General features: G+C 42.3%; 1 protein-coding gene across 1 annotated transcript in view; it reads left to right on the forward strand.

The window, feature by feature from the left end:
* Nucleotides 1–12506: 12506 nt before the first annotated feature.
* The window catches only part of DOCK8 (dedicator of cytokinesis 8), an 80120-nt gene continuing 72032 nt past the window's right edge, over nucleotides 12507–20594 (forward strand). Inside the window, exons 1-8 of the mRNA XM_026652400.1 lie at nucleotides 12507–12584; nucleotides 13643–13728; nucleotides 15173–15239; nucleotides 15955–16104; nucleotides 16815–16895; nucleotides 18695–18860; nucleotides 19622–19761; nucleotides 20291–20384. Coding sequence (XP_026508185.1) covers nucleotides 12576–12584; nucleotides 13643–13728; nucleotides 15173–15239; nucleotides 15955–16104; nucleotides 16815–16895; nucleotides 18695–18860; nucleotides 19622–19761; nucleotides 20291–20384 — 793 coding nt within the window. The 5' untranslated portion in view covers nucleotides 12507–12575. The remainder of the gene's footprint in view (nucleotides 12585–13642; nucleotides 13729–15172; nucleotides 15240–15954; nucleotides 16105–16814; nucleotides 16896–18694; nucleotides 18861–19621; nucleotides 19762–20290; nucleotides 20385–20594) is intronic.

A 20594-nucleotide genomic window follows, 5' to 3' on the forward strand; every position in this document is an offset into this window, starting at 1 on the left:
AGACCCTGCGTTCATGCCTGGACGCTTTCTTTTGTTTTGCAGTATTTTATGGTTGCCATAAAACGTTGCGTTAGTCTTGTATTCGTGAGCTACTTAGAGTGGTAAATAGTTAATTCTGTTAAAACCAGAACAGCAGCAAAAATTCCAGCAAGATAACACATGCAGTACAGATTAATCGTCCCCTTCTCAGACATGACAATGTTTTTAAAGTATTAACATGTATTTTTTATTATCTTTCCCAGTGTTGAATTGGATCCACATGTCAGGGATTGTGTTCAGACATATATTCGGGAGTGGCTGATTGTGAATCGAAAGTAAGTTACATATTTGCAAATAAAACAGCAAATACCTTGCTGTATTTTAACATAATACTTGTTGTTATAACTAATCCCACAGAAGAGGATTTTGAATTGCTGAAGGTAATAGTGCATTTTCAGTGTGATTTTTAAATCTTTTTGTTTTGTTTGGGCAGATGCACTATAGTTAAAAATTCTTGCTGCTGCTTAGTTTTTTTGATAGAATAACAATAAATCCAGAGAGAAGTATTTCATATTAAGTGATGAATGATTTCTGTGCAATATGAATAGTGTATTTATTATACTAATCATTTTTAATTTGCACACAATGAGCCATGTGACTCTATTTAAATAGAGTCACATATTCCACTTCTGGGAGGAGATGTGAAACGGAGGTCCTGATCACTTGTGGTCATTAAAATTCCCATGGCACCATTCACAAAATCCTGACCAAATCCCAAACTGACTAATAACATTCTCTCTACTTAAATTCTGTCTTCCTTCTAAATAAGGTACTCTTCATTTCCTGTCCTAAACTGTATGTGGTGTTGCCGTCTGCTGTTAGACCATTTTTCTGTTTCACCCCAGGGATGTTTGTAATTCACTGGTGGATGAAGGGAATCCCTGTTCGTAGTTTACATGTTATTTAAGTTTGTGAATTGCTTTGGGATCTGTCAGGGTAAAGATCTCTAGATAAATGTCATTTATATCATTATAAGTAAGATGGGATAAGGAAGTAAAAATGTGTATTTTCATTGAGTTCAAAGGTATATACACAAACTTAAGTGTTTATATAAGACAACTAATCATGGGCTCTGATTGCAACTCATGTGGAGATATCTAAACTAGTTTTAATCTAGTTGGTTGGGTACTGGACTGGAGCAGTCAAGCTGCAAGGGCATGGCTTTAATGTTTACTAGCTGCCCAAGTAATTACCAGGGTTCCAGCCAGGCTTGTACAGCCTGTGTTGAAGCTAGTGCTTTCACAGCTTCACTGCTCTGGCACATGAGCTAGCTAGACTAAAACTAGTTCAGGTACGTCTATATAAGCAGCAGTCAAACTCTGTGATCGCAATGTAGACATACCCTTAGTTTAAAGACTTTTGTAGGCAATAGAGCTTTTTAGAGTCTGTATTTTTAAAACATTTTGTTTTTCAAAATGCTATTGAACCAGTATCTCTAAAGATTTGGGGATTTGGAGAAAGAATTACATCTGTCCTGCTGGTTTAATTTATAAAGCTTGGTCGCCTTTGTAGGTTTCGCCAAAGAACCAGGTTTCAAAGATTATTTCAGAATCTCTTATCAGATAACAGATTGAAATGTTTTTCTGGTCTGAAGCCAGAAATATCATTTATGGGTAGACTTCCACTGCTGCCAGAACATGCCTGTGCACTGGAAACAGTTCCTTGTGGAGTGTGTCAAATAATCATCAGGATATACCAAGTGCAGTTTGTTCAAGAGCAGTATTAGTCAAGTAGGTTTTCTGGATTTACCTCCTTCAGCAATAAAGCGGTTAGCGATCTGTTTTGTACTTAAACTAACTTATTTGATATTATCAAAATAACTGGAAGCAAAATGTGGATTGAAATTGTGCTGTGTGTGTCACTTCTTTAACCTCAACTTAGAATTTTCACATGAACTGATTTCCACTGGAGACTTGAAAGAGAAACACATCAGTAACCTAAGCATGAGTTCTGTGTGTCTGTCTCTCTCCCATGAGAATTGACTGCAGTCATATGATTGTTAGCAGGCTGTCAGAGTCAGCTGCCTTGTTTCAGATAATATTTGGAGCAGTTGCAAAGCTATTTCCTCAGTTTATATTGGTCAGTGCAATTCAAGGTGCAGAGTCAGCGACGTACCTATTAAGAGCCCCATTAGCAAGGGCCTGAGAGTTGCTAAATGCCTCAACTCCCCTTAGCTATTTTGAGGAGTATTTTAAAAAACGTTAAAGGGAGTCACAGGTCTCTGTGCTCTGCCTACTGTGGGTGTCCAGGCTGAAGTGCATTGTTTGTTAGCAACTCCCTTTTTGGCAATTGGTAAATTAATCAGATCATATAGATAGGCTTGGTGAATTCCATTTTTATTTTTTTGTAATTTCAATTTTTTAATTTTCAAGCATTTAAAAATTATTTTTATTGATCTAAATTTTCGCAGTTGCAGGAAATCAAGGGCAGGATTAGGGGTAGGGCTGCACTGACAGTGTGCCTGAAGGGGACTCCCCACGCTGACAGCAAGCCCGCAGGGGCTCCCAACACAGTCGAGAGTAGGGTAACCACCTTTTCAAAATTCTAAACGGGACACATGCGGAAGCCCTGCCCTCTCCGTGGCCCCACCCTCTGTTTCTCCTCTTCCCTTTAGGCTTCCAGTGTGGCCAGGGGGCGGGGCTCTAAACTCTCTGCATGTGCCCCGCCCCCTGTCTATGCCAGGAGCTGATCCGGGCAGTAGTAAGAGTGGTAAGAGCTGCCCAGGGAGCCTGGGATGCTGAGGGGAGCCACAGACTCTCTGCTTGCCTGTGGCAGGGCGGGGGTCAGGGGGCCCAAATCCTGCCAAGCCTAAATATAATTTTTTTAAAAGGGGACGATGGGATATTGAAACTGATTTGCTTGGGTGAGGAGCAGTAAATATTTGACATCTGTACAGAGCCTGTCAACTCCCAAATGCCCCAGATTACACCAAAAAAAAACAACAACAAACCAGCCAAACCAACAAAAGAAAACATTAACGATGTTCAGGTTGCAGAGTGAAACATTCAGGAGTGTGGAATGCCAGCTGAAGTTCTGCAGACAGCCTTAACTCTGGCCTCTATGGCCCATCCCTCACTACAGTACAGGCCCACATCTCTGGGTCCAGCTAGGCTGTGCATCCCTGATCCTGGGAGCAGCTGAAGGCCAGTTCTATATGGTTCTGCAGTTCATACATAGACAAACTATTCACTAAGGTTAATAGGAGTTTTAGGTGCATAGGTGCTGGAGAAATGGGCTCTAAACTCTCATGAGCATTGGAGGATTCATTTACACATTGTCACACGAGTCACAGGTTGACAACTTCCTATTTGCAGAAAACCGAACACCTTGCCCTGCCTCGCCCCTTCTCCGAGGTCACATCCCCGTTCACTCCACGCCCTCCCGTCGCTCGCTCTCCCCCACCCTCGCTCACTTGCTCATTTTCACCGGGCTGGGGCAGGGGGTTGGGGTGCGAGAGGGGGTGAGGGCTCCAACTGCGGGCTCAGGGGTGGGGCCCGAGATGAGGGGTTTGGGGTGCAGGAGGGTGCTCCAGGCTGGGGGTTGGGATGCAGGAGGGGTGTGGGCTCTGGGGTGGGGCCGGAGATGAGGGGTTTGGGGTGCAGGAGGGTGCTCCAGGCTGGGGGTTGGGATGCAGAAGGGGTGTGGGCTCCGGGGTGGGGCTGGAGATGAGGAGTTTGGGGTGCAGGAGAGGGCTCCAGGTTGGGGTAGGGGGTTGGGGTGTGGGAGTGGGCTCTGGGCTGAGGCAGGGGGTTGAGGTGTGGAAGGGGGTATGGGCTCAGGGGTGAGGCCAGTAATGAGGGGTTCAGGGTGAAGGAGGGGGCTTCGGGCTGGGATAGGAGGTTGTGGTGAATGGGGGGAGGTGAAGGCTCCGGCTGGGGGTGGGGGCTCTGGGGTGGGGCCAGGGTTTGAGGTGAAGGAGGAGGCTCTGGGCTGGAGCGTGGGAGGGGGTGCAGGCTCTGGGCAGCGCTTACCTCAGGCGGCTCCCGGAAGCAGCGACATATCCCTCCGGCTCATAGGCTCATAGGCGGAGGCGCGACCACATGGCTCTGTGCGCTGCCTGGGCCTGCAGACACCGCCCCCTCAGCTCGCATTGGCCACAATTCATGGCCAATGGGAGCTGCTGAGCTGGCGCTGGGGGTGGGAGCAGCATGCAGAACCCCAGTGGCCATTCCTCCGCCTAGGACCCAGAGGGACATGCTGACAGCTTCCTGGGAGTTGCGCATTGCCGGCTAGGGAGCCTGCCTGCGCTGCCAACTGGACTTTTAACGACCCAGTCAGCGGTGCTGATTGGAGCCGCCAGGGTCCCTTTTCGACCGGGCGTTCTGTTCGAAAACCGGACACCTGGCAACCCTAGAGTTACTAATGATAAGCTAGCAGTGCATTTCACTCTGAATATCTACACTACAAAGAGCATGGATGCTAGGTAACTGACTCCCTTTATAAATTCTTTTTGGTAATGCCCTGCAAGTTTAATCTATAAAGGAACTACCTTGTAAAATTTGTCTGTGTGCACAAATGGACTAAGCTGTAAAGTAATAGAGACAGACAATAGCATATGTAGAATATTACAAAATGCTCTGATGAATTATGTACATATAGATGTAAATGAAGTCATACAAATACTGTTTCCTATACACACGCACACTCAGGCTTATGGTATGTTTTACTATCTTGGTCATCCAGGTAAAGGGAATTATGCATATGTGTTTTTAGTGAACAGTTGCATCAAAATATTTGAGGAATCAAAGTAAGAATTGGGAGCCAGGAAATATAGGTTCTGTTCTGTTCCTGATTTTACTACTATCTTGCTGTGATCTTGAATAGGTTATTTAAACTATGCATTAGTCAATCTGTAAAAAGATAATAATAATACCCAATTGGGAAAGGCATTGTAATATATAATATGGAGATATACCTATCTCATAGAACTGGAAGGGACCTTGAAAGGTCATCGAGCCCAGTCCCCTGCCTTCACTAGCGGGACCAAGTACCGTCCCTGACAGATTTTTGCCCTAGATCCCTAAATGGCCCCCTCAAGGATTGAACTCACAACCCTGGGCTTAGCAGGCCAATGCTCAAACCAAGCTTACTTAATATTTATTAAGTGCTTTGAAATCCTCAGATGTACAAAAGTATTTTGCATGTGTATATATTTCTGCTGCATATATATAATATGTATATGTGCATGGATACATGGTTGCCTCAATGCTGAACTGAGAATGAGTTGAGATGTATGCCATTCAAAGGCTTCTCTAATTTATGCCTGTCCGACCACAGTTCCTTGGGGCCAATAAATAGATCAGGGGTTCTCAAACTTCATTGCACTGAAGAGAAAGATGTAGAAGAGGCAGCAGAAATTGTCAGATCAGGATTCAATCAGGGAGTAAAAATGTAGTTGCTTAGGTCTGGTCTACACTACAGACCTATCTGAGTATAACTGCATCACTCAGGGGTGTGAAAAATCCACACCCCATAGCAACACAGTTATACTGACCTAACCCCGGGTTTAGACAGCGCTACATTGACAGGCGAATACTCCCATTGACATAGCTACCGCCTCTCAGGCCTGGTCTACACTAGGACTTTAATTCGGATTTAGCTGCGTTAATCCGAATTAACCCTTCACCCGTCCACACTACAGAGCCAGTTAATTCGAATTAAAGGGCACTTAAAATCGATTTCTGTACTCCACCTCGACGAGCGGAGTAACGCCTAAATCGATTTTGTTAATTCGAATTAGGGTTAGTGTGGCCGCACACCACCGAATTACTGTGTTTAAGTTAATGGGGTAGTGTGGCCGCACACCACCGAATTAATGTGGTTAAAAACCGAATTAAGGTGCTTAGTGTGGCCGCGCACAATCGAATTTATACAACCTGTTTCCCAAATTCGAATTATCTAAATTCGGATTAATCCTGTAGTGTAGACATACCCTCAGTAACTAAGCCGATGGGAGAACTCTCTCCTGTTGGCTTACAGTGTTTTCACTGAAACACTACAAAACTCCAAAAAAGGGTTAGACATTTATAGGGATAATATCCCAAGTTCCATTAGGCAGAATAATTGTTTTATAATGTATGACCCTCATTCTTCAGGACATAAGATAACCACTTATTTCTGATGCTCCCCAGTGCAAATTTTTCATAATTGTCCACTGGAGGTTTTTTGCACGTTATTGAATACTGGCCACCATCCATGACTGGATAGCTGGTAGATCCATAACTGCTGTCATTGCCCCACCATTGACTGGGAGTGTGAAGATGGCTGTGGGGGCTGTTCAGCCCAGAGGCTGCTATAGCAGTTGGGAAGGCTCTGCTTTTACTCCTTAGAGGGGGAGTGTCTTCTTCTGGGCCAGTAGCTTGGGCTGTTCACTGAAATAGGGCTTGTCACTTTGTCAATGTTAAGTGCCGTCATGTGGTGATATTAGAAAAACTTTTCAAAATGAGTATTTTCCATGAAAATTTTGGAGAAGCAAGAGAAAAAAAAGTAATTTCTGGTACGTTCAGTAGTTGACAAGAAAGTTAAGCACTTGAATAATTAAAACTGTTTGCTGAGGTTTTGGTGGTTTCTTGCTTTACCTCCAGGAACAATAAAACCTCTTTTTGAATGTTAGGGGCTTTAAAATAAAACAGCTTAGAGTTCCTGTCTTTCATCCTGGATGATTAAGGCAGTTCCAGAACAAGGTCACACTCAAGGAGAGCAGGGATGTCAAGGAATGATGCCTTCTCTTTTATGACTTCATTTTACATTCTCAGTGAACTGGTAAACAATTAAAATTAAAACACATCGGTGCATATAATTCAGTTACTCCCCAAATGTAATGGCAAAAAAAGTGTCTTCCTGATCCATAATTACTTATTATGACTTATGCAAGGCAGCAAGGCATTAAGGTGCTTAGCTGTTGCTTTGGAAAGGTTATGGAAAGGAAGCTTAGCAAATCAGAATATTGTAACTGAGAGAAGGAGACTGGCTATAAAATGTTAGTACAGAACATATCAAAATGTATGCATTCCTGACATGGCACTAAAAATGTCACTCGGATACCTGATAAATATCATGCTGAATGTAGAAGACTTTACTGTTAAAATTATTCAACAGAGCTCTGAACTCATTGAATTTCTGTTTAAATGACTAATCCTGTTTCATGATGTCTACTTCCTTATTCCTAATTTCTCTCTTGAACAATGTTCTAAATGAAACCATGACATTGCTGCCGTATTTGGCACAATTGCCAACAGCAGCCGGGAATAAATAGCACCCCAGCAGCCTTCCCCAAATATAGCAGAGTTGTGCTATGGACCTTGTTGCCCGCTGAGTTAAGGTTCAAACTTGCTGTGGTTTTACCCTTCTGATCTGCAGCACTTCATCATTTTATGCTCCCTTTTGCCTTCCAGCCTACCTCTTTGTATGCACTTCACCTAGCGATCCTGTTGCTTGTCAAGATTGTGATACTTAAGCTGGGAAGTGAATCTGGGAGAGCAGTAGTCCGTACTGTTCCTTTCTGACAATTAGTTTGCAGGGTGCCAGCAATGCCACTGTTAGACATTTCTGTTTGTTTTCCACAGCAAAAGGCCACTGAGTGAGCAAGCTGAGGGTAGATGAGACTGTGCCTGCCTTTTATCATATCAAACACGGAATGTAATGGGTGTGCTACATTAAATAAAATATAAGGGAGTGCCATTTAAAACAAACAAACAAAAAAGCAGCATGTGTCTTAGGACCAACACATTTATCTATGCATAGTATTGAGAGATCATCTTTGTAGTATAATGAGTGGCCCTGGAGGAAGAGGGTCAGGACTCATGAGGTACCCAGTTTGGTGTGCATGAGGGCCAGGCTGTTCCTGAACACAGATCTTTCAGCAAGTAATATTGGCCTCTCAGTATCCTCAGTAAAGATCTCATTCTTACCGCTCTAAAGGTTACTAAATACCCCTTCAGAATTAAGAGGGAATTGTAATGTATAATAAGTATTTGAATAAATTGTACTTTTTCAATCAACCAGACCAACCAAACAATATAGTAGATTTGTGCTATGGAACTTGTGAACTGTTGTGAACTGAAGAGGTCTCTTGGATTTTGGTCATAGACTTCTTTATGAGGGTGCGGTCATTTTCAGTCCATGATTAAACTAAGCACAGTTCCAGCTTCCGTATTATTTACTGCAAGACAACACGCTGTCCTAGATCTGGGATGCATGCTAATTCTGACCCCTGTGAGACAGCCCTTAAAAATAAAATAACAAGAGATGCCATCATCTCAGCAATGTCATTGTAAGTCCTGAATTCATTTCTATGGCATATCTTAACCTTGTTGAGGCAGTTAGGAGAATATTTTCATTGAAATGCATGGGAATGTAACTCATGATTCCTATAAATTTTAATGTGGGCTATGCAGATGAAACCAAGACAAAAATACTAGGTTAGATCAGACCTAGATTAGACCTAATGGTCTGATTTAAACCCAAAAAGAGTACTAAATGTGACTTGTAAAGGTCAGTACGCAAGACCATTCCCCTAACTGCATTTGACACACCAATTTACAACATACAGGGTTCCAGTAACAAGAGAGCTTGGGGAGACACGGCTATCTGAGCTTGGATTCAGGGGGCGGGGCAGGCTTGAGCTGGTGCCACAATGTCCACACAGCTATTTTTAGCATGCTAGCGCAAGCCCCACTAGCACAGGTCTGTCTGCCCAGGCTGGGAGGCTCACTCCCAGCTGTACCCTTTCGGCACTACAGTGATGATCATGGCAGAAGAACCTAGATAAAATTGAATGAATCCCAACAGCATGCATTACAAGTGGCATGTCACACACCTCAGCTGCTTACAGAGTACCTAACTTAAACTATTGTAACCATCTACGCCAGTGGTTCTCAACTTAGTTACCATCGTGGGCCGCATATGTGGCCCACGATGTGTTATGTGGGCTGCATCCAATACTACCTGTATGGCCTTGAAAGTGTCACATGGGCCGCAGCTGTGTGCTGATTGGGCTGCAAGCTAAGAACCACTGACCTACGCTATCATTGAATATGGCCCAGTCATTAAACCTTTGTGAGATTTTAATGCTGTAATTTAAGTGTCAGTTCACTGAATGAGTCCACTTGCAATCCATAGTAAGTGAATGCTTCCTTCTACAAAGTATACTGCAGTCTTCTATAATAATATGCTGAACTACTGCCGTGTCACTATTGTGAAATGTAGTGTTGGAATCCTTACTGTAAAACACTCTTGTCATCGGGGTTTGCTGGATTTACAAATTATTGCACTCTAATATACTGTAGTATGGATTATGTCAGCACATGCTGTATTGTAGGATCTGCTTGAGACCTAGTAGTGGTTCTTATTTAAGGTGCACATTCCAACACATCCACTAATACATTTCTTTGTTTTACCTCTTCTGCACTTGACCATTGTGGTCATTAAAGTCATATTTTGTAGATAACATTTACAGATAGGCTTTCTTATACAGACTTTTCTTCCATACCAAGTTTTGATGGTTTTAATACTAAATAATCACAATTTATTAAATTATTTTTTGGTTATTGGAGGTGCTACCACATGCTAGTTATTTGTCCTCTCTGCTTTTATCTGGCTTTTCAAAAATCAGAGTTAACGATACATTTCCTACTCTGTATAACTGTACAAGTGCACAGTTTGAAGAGGCCAAATAGTGCTGGCTACTTGTGCTGGGTTGCCTTAGATGTGTCTTCTGGCGCAGCAAATTGAAGCTGAGGTACCATAACAGCAGTTCAGAAGAGACCAGTTTCTAGTGTGTTCCCTATAATGTAACTGCACCAGCAGGGAACCAGCCAGAATGCAAATGTTCCTAATCAGGGTTCTGGACCTTCAAATCAAACCCTGTAGGAGCTGGAGCCTTCGAGGAGTCAGATGTAGGAACTGTGCCCACCTCAGGCTCTTCTGTTAACGACACTGGGTAAGAGTTGAGTTGCAGTGCTCCTTTCTCTGCAAATAGTGATATAAACGTAGGATTCTTTTAAAAAACACTGTATTATGAAAAGAGCCTGCAAACAGAGCAGTACCCCAAATAAACATTGCATTCTTTAACCCATGAAAGCAGTGCCGCGCTGCCCTCCTCGTGCAATAATACTTCAAACGGAATCTTTTTTATTTACTTACTTTGTTTTTTATTTTATTTTCATTAACTCTCCCGACATCCTGACTGGCCGGCTTGTGTTATTTAAAGAAACCAAGGAAATTCAGAAACTTGCACCTTTAAAAAAAAGGGATCCCGAAGGGATTTTCATAAGACCCTTCAAAAACAAACGTTCGAATCGGAAACATTGGATTGCAACGATGCCAGCTATCAGGTATTGTTCTTCGTCTATTTAAATTAGATTCTCAAATATCCTACCTTTCTTTAAAGAAGGCTCCCTAACCAATACAGTTATTTTTATGTTACGCTTTGTTTATGTTTTGCAGTATAACTCTAATGTGCACATTGTTTATGCATGTGTGCCTTTAAGATGAAGTTCTGTAACCACTGCTAGAGTGCAAGTATGTTAAGGCAGGCTCATGGCATTGATGAGTAAAAAACCCTCTGGGCACCAGCTGGACCCGCTGCACCTCAAGGGGTGTTGACCTCAATAGAGGACAGGCAGTGTTGCATCTGCGACTGTCCCCCTGAGTTTTCAGCCCCAGTGTATGCATACACATGCAGCCTTGGAGCTTGATCTTGCACCATTGAAAACAGTAGAAGTTTTGCCACTGTCTTCAATAAAAGCAGGCCCCGCTGGTGGAGGAGGATGACATGTACTGCTTCACTGTTTCCCTGGACTGCACTCAATGCGCAGCCAGCACTGTCACATTTTGGACTGTGCTGGCCTCCAGCTGGGGTGATGTAGAAGGGAAGGATTTAGTTATTTTTGTTTGCCCCCCTCCTTGGAGACATTATGTTGCAGAGGTGGCTTCTGCCAAGGTCAGGAGCAGCAGCTGACATTGACCTGGGATAAATCTGGCCCAGTGTAGTTGAAGTTATGGAGTACAAACCATATTACTCCTGTTCTTTTTGCGGATACAGACTAACACGGCTGCTACTCTGAAACCATATTACTGTTGTTGTTCTAACCTGTGCAATTACCTGATTCCTTTCTGTTTTCAAAAGTGAGCACAGATAACTCTCTTCCACCATTTTTTACCATCCTGTCATCCTTCTTGAGCACAGAGTCAAGTTAAAGAAGGAACTGCTAGATCACTAAGCTTTTGGGTCCCATATAGTCTCAGCAACTCATGACCTGACTTCCCTCACACCTCCAAACTTTTGATTGGGACTGGAGGGAGAGGCAAACTGCAACTGGATCTTCCCCTCCACTCCTAGCAGTAGGACTGAGGAGTGAGACAGCTCCTATCCCAGGAGTTCTCAAACTGGGGGGCGGCGGGGTTGGGACTCCTCAGGGGGTGGTGAGGTTATTATGTGGGGGGTCGCGAGCTGTCAGCTTCCACCCCAAACCCCGCTTTGCCTCCAGCATTTATAATGGTGTTAAATATATAAAAAAGTGTTTTTAATTCATAAGGGGGGGTTGCACTCAGAGGCTTGCTATGTGAAAGGGTCACCAGTACAAAAGTTTGAGAATCACTGTCCTATCCCATTACCCCCTCTCTTGAACTTTGGGACCAACGAGGAAGGTAACTCATGGCCCAATCCTCCCAACTCCCCTCCAGAAGCAGGACTGGAGAAAAAGAGGCACACCGCCTAGCTTCTTGACCACTATCCCAACTCTAGCAGCAAACCCAACTACACAACCAGAGTTTTTACTTGGGGTCCTTTAAACAGTAGTGCCAGCTCATGAGTACTAGTGTCACCATACCCATATTACAGCTCCAATCTCACACTGTAACTCCCAGCCACAGTGCAAAGAAATCTAAATGATACAAAGTGGTCTAAAAGTCTTCAGTAATGCATAATAGATCAATTTTACAAAGTAACTGTAATATATTATCATCTATTATTTGTGGTAGGACCTAGAGTTCCCAGTCAAGAATTGAGGCCCTGTTGTGTTCGGCACTGTACAAACACATAACAAAATCACTGCCCCTTCCCCCAAAGAGTTTATAATCGAAGCCTATTATGAGAGGCAGCAAGTGCAGAATACAAGGGAACAGAGAGGACCGAGTCGTGTAATCAGCCATGGTCATAGCACACTGTCTGCCTATCTATCGCCAAATGTTATATAGGCCTAGCAGCATGGGTGAGTTTGAGGAAATATTTGAAAGAGGATAACCCCAAGTAAAAACAAGCTCTGAGTGGCTCCAGTGTCCAAGTTATCCTTTTTTGTTAGAGATTTCAGTCTTGTGTCTCTCTCCAACAGGAAGCTCCCAGGCCCTTAAATGTACTCTGTGATGAGACCGGACGAACCACCCTCACATCGTGTGACTTTAATCTACGCAGCCTGCAGCCTGACCCACGGCTGGAAAATCTGCTGCAGCATGTTAGTGTGGAGGACTTTGAAAGGCAGAACGAAGAAGCACGGCGAGCCAATAGGCATGCAGAGCTCTTTGCCCTCTACCCAGCCATGGATGAGGTGAGCTCTGAGACTTTCAACATGTGCATTTTAGTGTCACATTTTTAGATAGAAAATCTTAAAAAGTATATTAGTTTCTTCTGACGCTAATAAATATGGGAATTAGAGCCCCCTGCAGAAGGTAATGGCCTCTGAGTCTGCTGATCCAAGGAAGCTCCACACGCCTCTCTGGCTACAGAGCTACAGTGTCTGCTCCTTATTCAGAGGGGGCATTTTCCCTAGGGATGAGCTATGGATTGATATTCAGATGACATTTTGTATATGTCTGTTGGGGTCTGACTATAAGTAAATATTTGGCTGTATTGAGCATATTAGTTAAGTCAAAATTTAATTCACCCGTCCCTTAACTTCCACATGGGATAGGGTATGGTATGTGTGATACCAGTTGAAGCATTAAGGCCCAATGAAATTCACCCCAGTATAGAAGGCTACAAACATTCTTTACTCTAGGGGAACAAATGGGTGGGGAGCGTCCACTCTAGCCCTTTACAGATGTGTTAAGTACCTCCCATTAATAGGCAAACAGTTAACAGGAGGTTAAAAAAAAGTTCACTGAAGATTAGGTTGTGTCTTCAGACCAAAAAGGTGTCAACCTTGATTAGCTTCATCTAGGTAAAAACTACCTGTGCCTTGTCTCCATTAGGATTTTGCATCGAGATAGCTCTCTTGAGTGACGATAAAGTCTGCAACTCTCTTACACCCATGGAAGGGGAATGTTTGGATGTGTATTGTGCTAGGATCAGGGTGGGAATGCTACCATGTGGCCCCCTTTATTTTAAATGGCTTATGTGGAAAATACAGGCATTGTGGTGAAAGGTCCAAATCTGTTTAAATTTATTATTTTTGACCCCATTTTACTAGACACCGTACAAACACAGAATAGTAGTGGGTTCCAGCCCCAAATTAAATGTCAGTTTTTACTTTCCTCCTTGTGAGGGAGAACACTCTTCAATGAAGGCAATACATTGCAATCAGTTTGTTTATAGTAATTGTCTGGTTACACTGAGTAAGGGTTCCATTCGTAATTAATAAGTGCCTAATAATGTGGTTAATAATAGGAGGATGCGGTGGAGATACGACCAGTTCCAGACTGCCCAAAGGAACATCTGGGCAACAGGATTTTGGTGAAGCTGCAGACACTGAAGTAAGTGTCTTTCTGTCTCTCTCAGGATTCATGTGACCATCACATGCTTATTCTTTTGTGGTGTAGAATATATTTCACCAGCACCCATTATAAGACGTCTTTAATGTCAAAGGTCCATTTGGATTCCTTGTTCTTGCTTTGGCCGATACTTGTAAAGAAATTGTCCATCTGCGGTTAAAGAAATGTTCAGACTGTCAAGGAGACAATGGGGTAAAAAAATACCCAAACTATGTAATAAGAGCAAACTCATTTAGTCTTTGTGTGTGTGTTATTGGATTTTTTTAAATAGGGAAGCAATCTGTGCTTCCATGTTATTCATGGCTAGGATTGTTTTTCTGAAAACATGAGAAAGTACAAGCAGATAGCCAATTCCTCTCCTGCTCCTCTTGGAGTCATCTGTGTGTGCACCTACATATTATTAGAGGACATTACTTCAGAAATTATTGTTAATTTCAAGAAATAGTGAATGTGAAAGTCCTGCCAAATGCCATTTCAGCACGACAAGAGTAATGATTGCGTCATCCCAGACCCTCTTATTTGAAGATGAACCAGATTTTCAGAGATGTGACTGATATCCATAGGGATTAACACGGAGTTAAATTAATGACACTAGCCTAGGTGAAAATGCAACTTAACCACAGCTTCCCACAACATCAGACCAACAAGAATCAGTCCTGCATGCTTAGCTGACAGCAGCCTCAAAGCTGTTCTAAACTAGGCCAGCTGCTAACAGGCCCCAAAGCTGATATGGCAGTCAGGGATCATTAGGGTGTAGGAATGCTCTGCCCACGCCCCCTTTCTTCCAGGCACATCTCTTACACCAGAGGCTGGGAGTTGGGTTGGCATAGGAATCAATGTGCCACTGGAGGAGGAGTCTCCCAAACTGGAGGAATCCTTCACCAGGCAGAAAATGCCATCTGAGTGCAAAGCAGATTTAAAAGACAAGAGAACCAGGCACCTTGTCTCTCTAAAGGTTAAAACAAAAATCCCAGACCCGTAGATCTCCCAAAGTTTGGGAGCAGGGCCGGCTCCAGGGTTTTGGCCGCCCCAAGCAGCCAAAACAAAACAAAACAAAACAAAACAAAACAAAACAAAACAAAGCCGCGATCGCGATCTAAAAAAAGCCGCGATGGCGATCTGCTGCGGCAATTCGGCGGGAGGTCCTTCACTCCCAGGCGGAGTGAGGGACCGTCCGCTGAATTGCCGCCGAATACCTGGAACTGCCGCCCCTGTCCGGAACGGCCGCCCCAAGCACCTGCTTGAGAAGCTGGTGCCTGGAGCCGGCCCTGTTTGGGAGAGTTGAGATCTGGATCTAAACTTTGTGTCTCATGCCCATCTCTCCTTTCCTCATAAAGGAAACAGCAGGTAAAATAGAGCCTTTACTTTTGAATATGTACAGTCACAAGAGTGAAGTATTAATGCTCTGTGTCTCTTTCCTCAACAGATTTGATATAGAAATAGAACCATTGTTTGCATGCATAGCCCTCTATGATGTAAAAGAAAGGAAAAAGGTAAGAGTGCAGTAGAGCAGAGCAAAGGACAATAATAAAACATTAATAATGTGTTGGCTAATAACAATCTGTTCTTTTTTTCAGCTGAATTTCATTGAAATTTGAAAATGTTAGGACATTTGGCTCTGTACTTTATATTATTCTTATGTGACTTGTCTTTTGAAGTTACAATTTATGGTACATTGCCAAAAATGGGCAATTTACCCTGGTTTACTGGAATTATGGTAAAAATCTGCTGCTGTGCTTGTTCAGCTGGAATTCACGTGTATGAGATGCTTGCAGCAGATGATCTTCAATGTACATGGAGCATGTTGCACAAAAATGTGTTGTGTGGCTATTTGTGATCCCCTCTCTACTGAACCCCTCTTTGGTTTCACTGTGAAAATTTAAGGACCTAGTCCTGAAATGTACTGAGTCCGCTGTGAGGGGCTGAGTGGTCTCAACTCCACTGGGCCCATTAAGCTTAGGGATGCTCAGCACTTTGTGGAATCGGACCATAATGGTCTAATCCTGTATCCATTTAAATCAATGGGAATTTTACATGTGTGCAAATTTGCGTTTCCATATTAATTTTGCAGTTCTGGCTACTGCTTTTCTAGCTCTTTTTATATCTTATCTTCTTATGTTCTCATGTTTTATCCTTTGATACACTTTTGCTTTGCAATGGATAATAACAAATAACCATAGGGGAATTTTGTTTTTTGTGGTTTTAAAGATCTCTGAAAATTTTCATTGTGACCTGAATTCAGAACAGTTCAAAGGATTCTTACGATCTCACACCCCCTGCATTGACTCATCTAGTCAGGCAAGGTCTGCAGTATTTTCCGTCACTTACCCATCTTCTGATATCTACCTAGTAGTAAAGGTATGTAGCATTGGCTGTATCATTCTGTTGGTTTCTAATTCATGTTTTCTGACTATAGCTATGGTTTGGGTTCATGAAGATGAAGTTTTCAGAGAGGGTAGTAATAATCAACAAGAATTTCTTGTTGCTTAGTTGTTTAGAGATATTCTGATAACACTGATATCACAGAAGTAGGAATCTATTGACATCTCTGTCACACAAACTGACAGTTATATTGCTGCTCAGTATACTACTCCTATAAATGTTAATAGATTTCTGTGTCACCGTCCAAGAGAAATTTAAAAGCAAACTGAAATAAGCCATTTGATTTTGAATTACAGTTTGTGTTTTTGATGAATTACCAGTTAGTGTTGATTGGTGTGTTTATGTATTTTTTCAACTCTCAAATGAGGTTGATATGAGCTGTTTTTTTCGTTTAGGATACACTAGCTTTTCCCTGATTCAGTACAATGCAGTGACACTCTTTTTGCTTCCTTATTAAGCACTGATTTGGAGCTGGGAGAATTACTATGATGGATTATTCCACAGAGAAAATCACAGGCATTTTATATTATGTATTTGTTTAATTTATTAATAGTATTAGTACTGGGCTAAGCTTGTGAAATAGACCAGCTCTTTCATACTTACAGAGAAGCAAAAGCAAAAGATTGTATTTTTCTTCATATATGTTTTCCTTTTATGGCTTTCATACTTTTACTATATTTTGATAGATTGAAAAAGTCCTTCAGCAAGGAGAAATTGGAGACTGTGCCGAACCCTACATGATTCTAAAAGAAAGTGAGGGTGGGAAGGTAAGCATGATACTGTCAAGATTGTTAAATGCTAACAAAGGATGGGAGGGAAGCAATTAGAATCTGCAAAACAGTTAATGGAAATATTCTTTTGTTACGTATGTAAGCGAATACTGGCTCATGTGAATGACTGAAAAAATCATGAGAAGATGATGTATGTTTTTATTGTTTGCTTCTTCTGAAATCAATAACTGGAAAGTTTTTTGGGCAATGTTAAACAACCAGAGGATGAATTTTCAAAGTTTGGCGGGCACAAATATTTGCACCATGTGTGGACACAAATCACTGCTTTATGTGTGTAAATCATTTGTTTGTGTATATGGGCACTTAGGCACCATCTCTTCAGATGTCTCTTTATTGGTTCAGTTAATCATTATTTACCTCTCAGGAGGGGAATGATAATGTTTCTTGGACTTCTAAAGGTATCTCACCTTTAGGCTATGTCTACATTGTGAGTAGGGGTGCAAATATTTGTGCTAGCTCTCATTGAGTTAGCATGAATATAAATATAGTAGAACTTCAGAGTTACAAACTGACCAGTCAACCACACACCTCATTTGGAACCAGAAGTACGCAATCAGGCAGCAGCAGAGACCAAAAAGAAAAGAAAAGTAAATACAGTACTGTGTTAAACATAAACTACTAAAAAAATAAAGGGAAAGTTAAAAAAATTTTTTGACAAGGCAAGGAAACTGTTTCTGTGCTTGTTTCATTTAAATTAAGATGGTTAAAAGCAGCATTTTTCTTCTGCATAGTAAAGTTTCAAAGCTGTGTTAAGTCAATGTTCAGTTGTAAACTTTTGAAAGAGCAACAGTAACGTTTTATTCAGAATTACGAACATTTCAGAGTTACGAACAACCTCCATTCCTGAGGTGTTCGTAACACTGAGGTTCTACTGTAACAGTGTAGCTGCAGTAGCAGGGGTAGGGACAGCAGAGACATGGCCTGAAACTGGTGGGTATGTACACAGCATAGCTAAGCTGTGCCTCCACTGCCACTACCCGTGCTACCGCAGCTACGCTGCTATTTATACTCACACTAGCTCCATGAAAGCTAGCATGAGTAGGTGTACACGAGCAGGGGGCCACACGCTAGCTAGCGTAGCCTTAGAATGTCAATGTCAGACAAAGAAGGGTTATAATTCTGATGGAACTGTTCAGAATATATATAATAATGACATCTATTGACTTGTTATGGTGAATATCAAGAATGCATATTATACACTCAACTGTAAATATATAATTACTGATTCTTTATATAATGGGTACTATTTACTCAGCTTTAAGGGGGGAATTTATCTTGTACCTCTGGTCACTAGTTCAGATTTGGACCTGGTCAGTAGTCACATGAAAGCTGTTATAATCTGTTCAGTGACCTACTGTATGTGATGTGAGTTGCCTGCACCACACTACCTCCCAGGTGAGCTCTTCAGAGACAGAGGAGGAAGCTCACCCCTGTGCAGAGGGTCAGTAAAAGGCCCATGCAACAAGTAAGTCCCATTTTTGAGGATGTAAGTTGACTTAAGTGATGTCTAAGTCTTCAGCTGGCTCTCTTCACAAAGGTGAATTTCACCCAGAAAGAGAGAAACCGTCTTTGCAGTTGCGTGTACTTGAGCTGGCCTTGTATAATATGTGCCTTGTACAATGACAAGGACTCCCATTGACTTCAGTAGTCATTGCATTGGGTCCTGTATAAACAGAATTGAAAGAGGCTGAGCATACACATTGAAAATTGCCTTCATAGAGGCATAGTCAAATTTAGGCCTTTTAATATGTTGTATTTTCCTTTCTTTATTTTAGAGCAAAGAAAAGGTTGAGAAACTGAAAGCCCAAGCTGAGTCCTTCTGTCAGCGTTTGGGGAGATACCGGATGCCTTTCGCCTGGGCTCCCATAAGCTTAACCAATTTCTTTAACTTTTCAACACTTGAAAGAGAAATGTCTGAAACAGAAAGTTTAAATGGTAATAGTTTTATTATTCTAATCAATGCAACGTGAAGCTTTAGTAGCAATGTTAATAGGGTACCAATGTGTCATTGGATCAGAGCATTCTCTTGACAACAGTTTTGTAGTTAAGAACTGCTCAGCTTTTCCTTCATTTCCCCCATAATACTCACAAGTTGCCATGCTCGTCAGTTGGAGCCCCCTAAATGTGATCTTATGCAGGATCTACATATTCCCACTGCACGCATTCTAGCCCGGACTTGGATTCCACACCAGTTTTATGGCAGTGGAATCCCATTGACTTTAGTGGTGTTACTCTTGATTTATATTGCTGGAAGATCAGTCCTTTTAGTCTTCCACGTTCGGGGATCGATATATCGTGTCTTAACGAGATGAGATATATCGATTCCCGATAAATCGATCGCTACCCGCCAATCCCGATAAATCGATCGCTACCCGCCAATAGAACGCCCAATCCAACAATAGCACACACCAGATTGCCTCACTTCCTGTCATCCTATGGGCTAAAGAAATGAATAGCATCGTGCCACAGCAGCAATGACGTTCTCTCAACAGAATAAATACTGCACTTACTACATTGTTTTACATAGCCTTACACTGAGTTGATGGAAAATACAAAGTTAAGGTCTTTTGATGTTCCCCTGAGATCACAAGGTGCTTGTGGTGTTTTAGTACTAAATTCAGGTATATATGTCATGCTTTATGATAGACTATATACTGACACAAAATAAGATGAATTTTTTAAAACATAATTTATTCTTGAAGGGAAAGGAACTACTGGTGACAGAAGAACGACGATGCTACAAGCTAGAAGACTTTCTGAGAGGAGCCTCAATTCAGAGGACAATTATGCTGTGTCAAACTTCAAAGCGACCACTCTGACTGTCAACACCTTTATAAAACAGGTACAGTAAGCTCTTTATTTTAGAGTGTGTGGAGTTTTATATTGTGCTCGTAAACGTGTACGAAAGTGAACTGAATTGAAAAAATGCTGCTCAGTGGGGAACAAAAGGATAATTCATACAAAACACAGAGTTGTCCACTCACTGTTTGGGTACGTCCAGACTACCCGCCGTATTGGCGGGTAGCGATCGATTTATCGGGAATCGATATATCTCATCTCGTTAAGACACGATATATCGATCCCCGAACGTGCTCCCTGTCGACTCTGGAACTCCACCGGAGCGAGCGGCGGTAGCGGAGTCGATGGGGGAGCCGCAGCCGTTGATCCTGCGCCATGAGGACGGGAGGTAAGTCAGAATAAGATATATCGACTTCAGCTACGGTATTCCCGTAGCTGAAGTTGCGTATCTTACATCGACACCCCCCCCAGTGTAGACCAGGCCTTTGTCTTGCAGACATATCTAATTCATGAAAGTAGGTAACCATACGATGTACCCTTATAGCAGTATTAATTTGTCTTTCTCCTGACAGGAAGGAGACCGACTTAGTGATGAAGACCTATTCAAATTTTTAACGGACTACAAGAGATCTTCCTCCTTGCAGAGAAGAGTGAAGTCCATCCCAGGTATGGAATGTGTTTAGGATGGGATGAGATATAGGCACTTAACTCCAGTAAACACCAATGAAAATCTCAGCCCTCCTGTGCAATTATCCCCTTGGTTTTTAGGGCTATAAGTTGTGTTATGAGGGAACTTCCTTATTTTATTAATGACGTCATCAAGCCAGCCATTAATTTTTGACCTTCTAATTTGTTCACCCCGGCAGACAGAGATTT

Source organism: Terrapene carolina, unplaced genomic scaffold, assembly GCF_002925995.2.
Source record: "Terrapene carolina triunguis isolate 2854851 unplaced genomic scaffold, T_m_triunguis-2.0 Scaffold113, whole genome shotgun sequence".
In the NCBI taxonomy this organism is placed as follows: domain Eukaryota; kingdom Metazoa; phylum Chordata; order Testudines; family Emydidae; genus Terrapene; species Terrapene triunguis.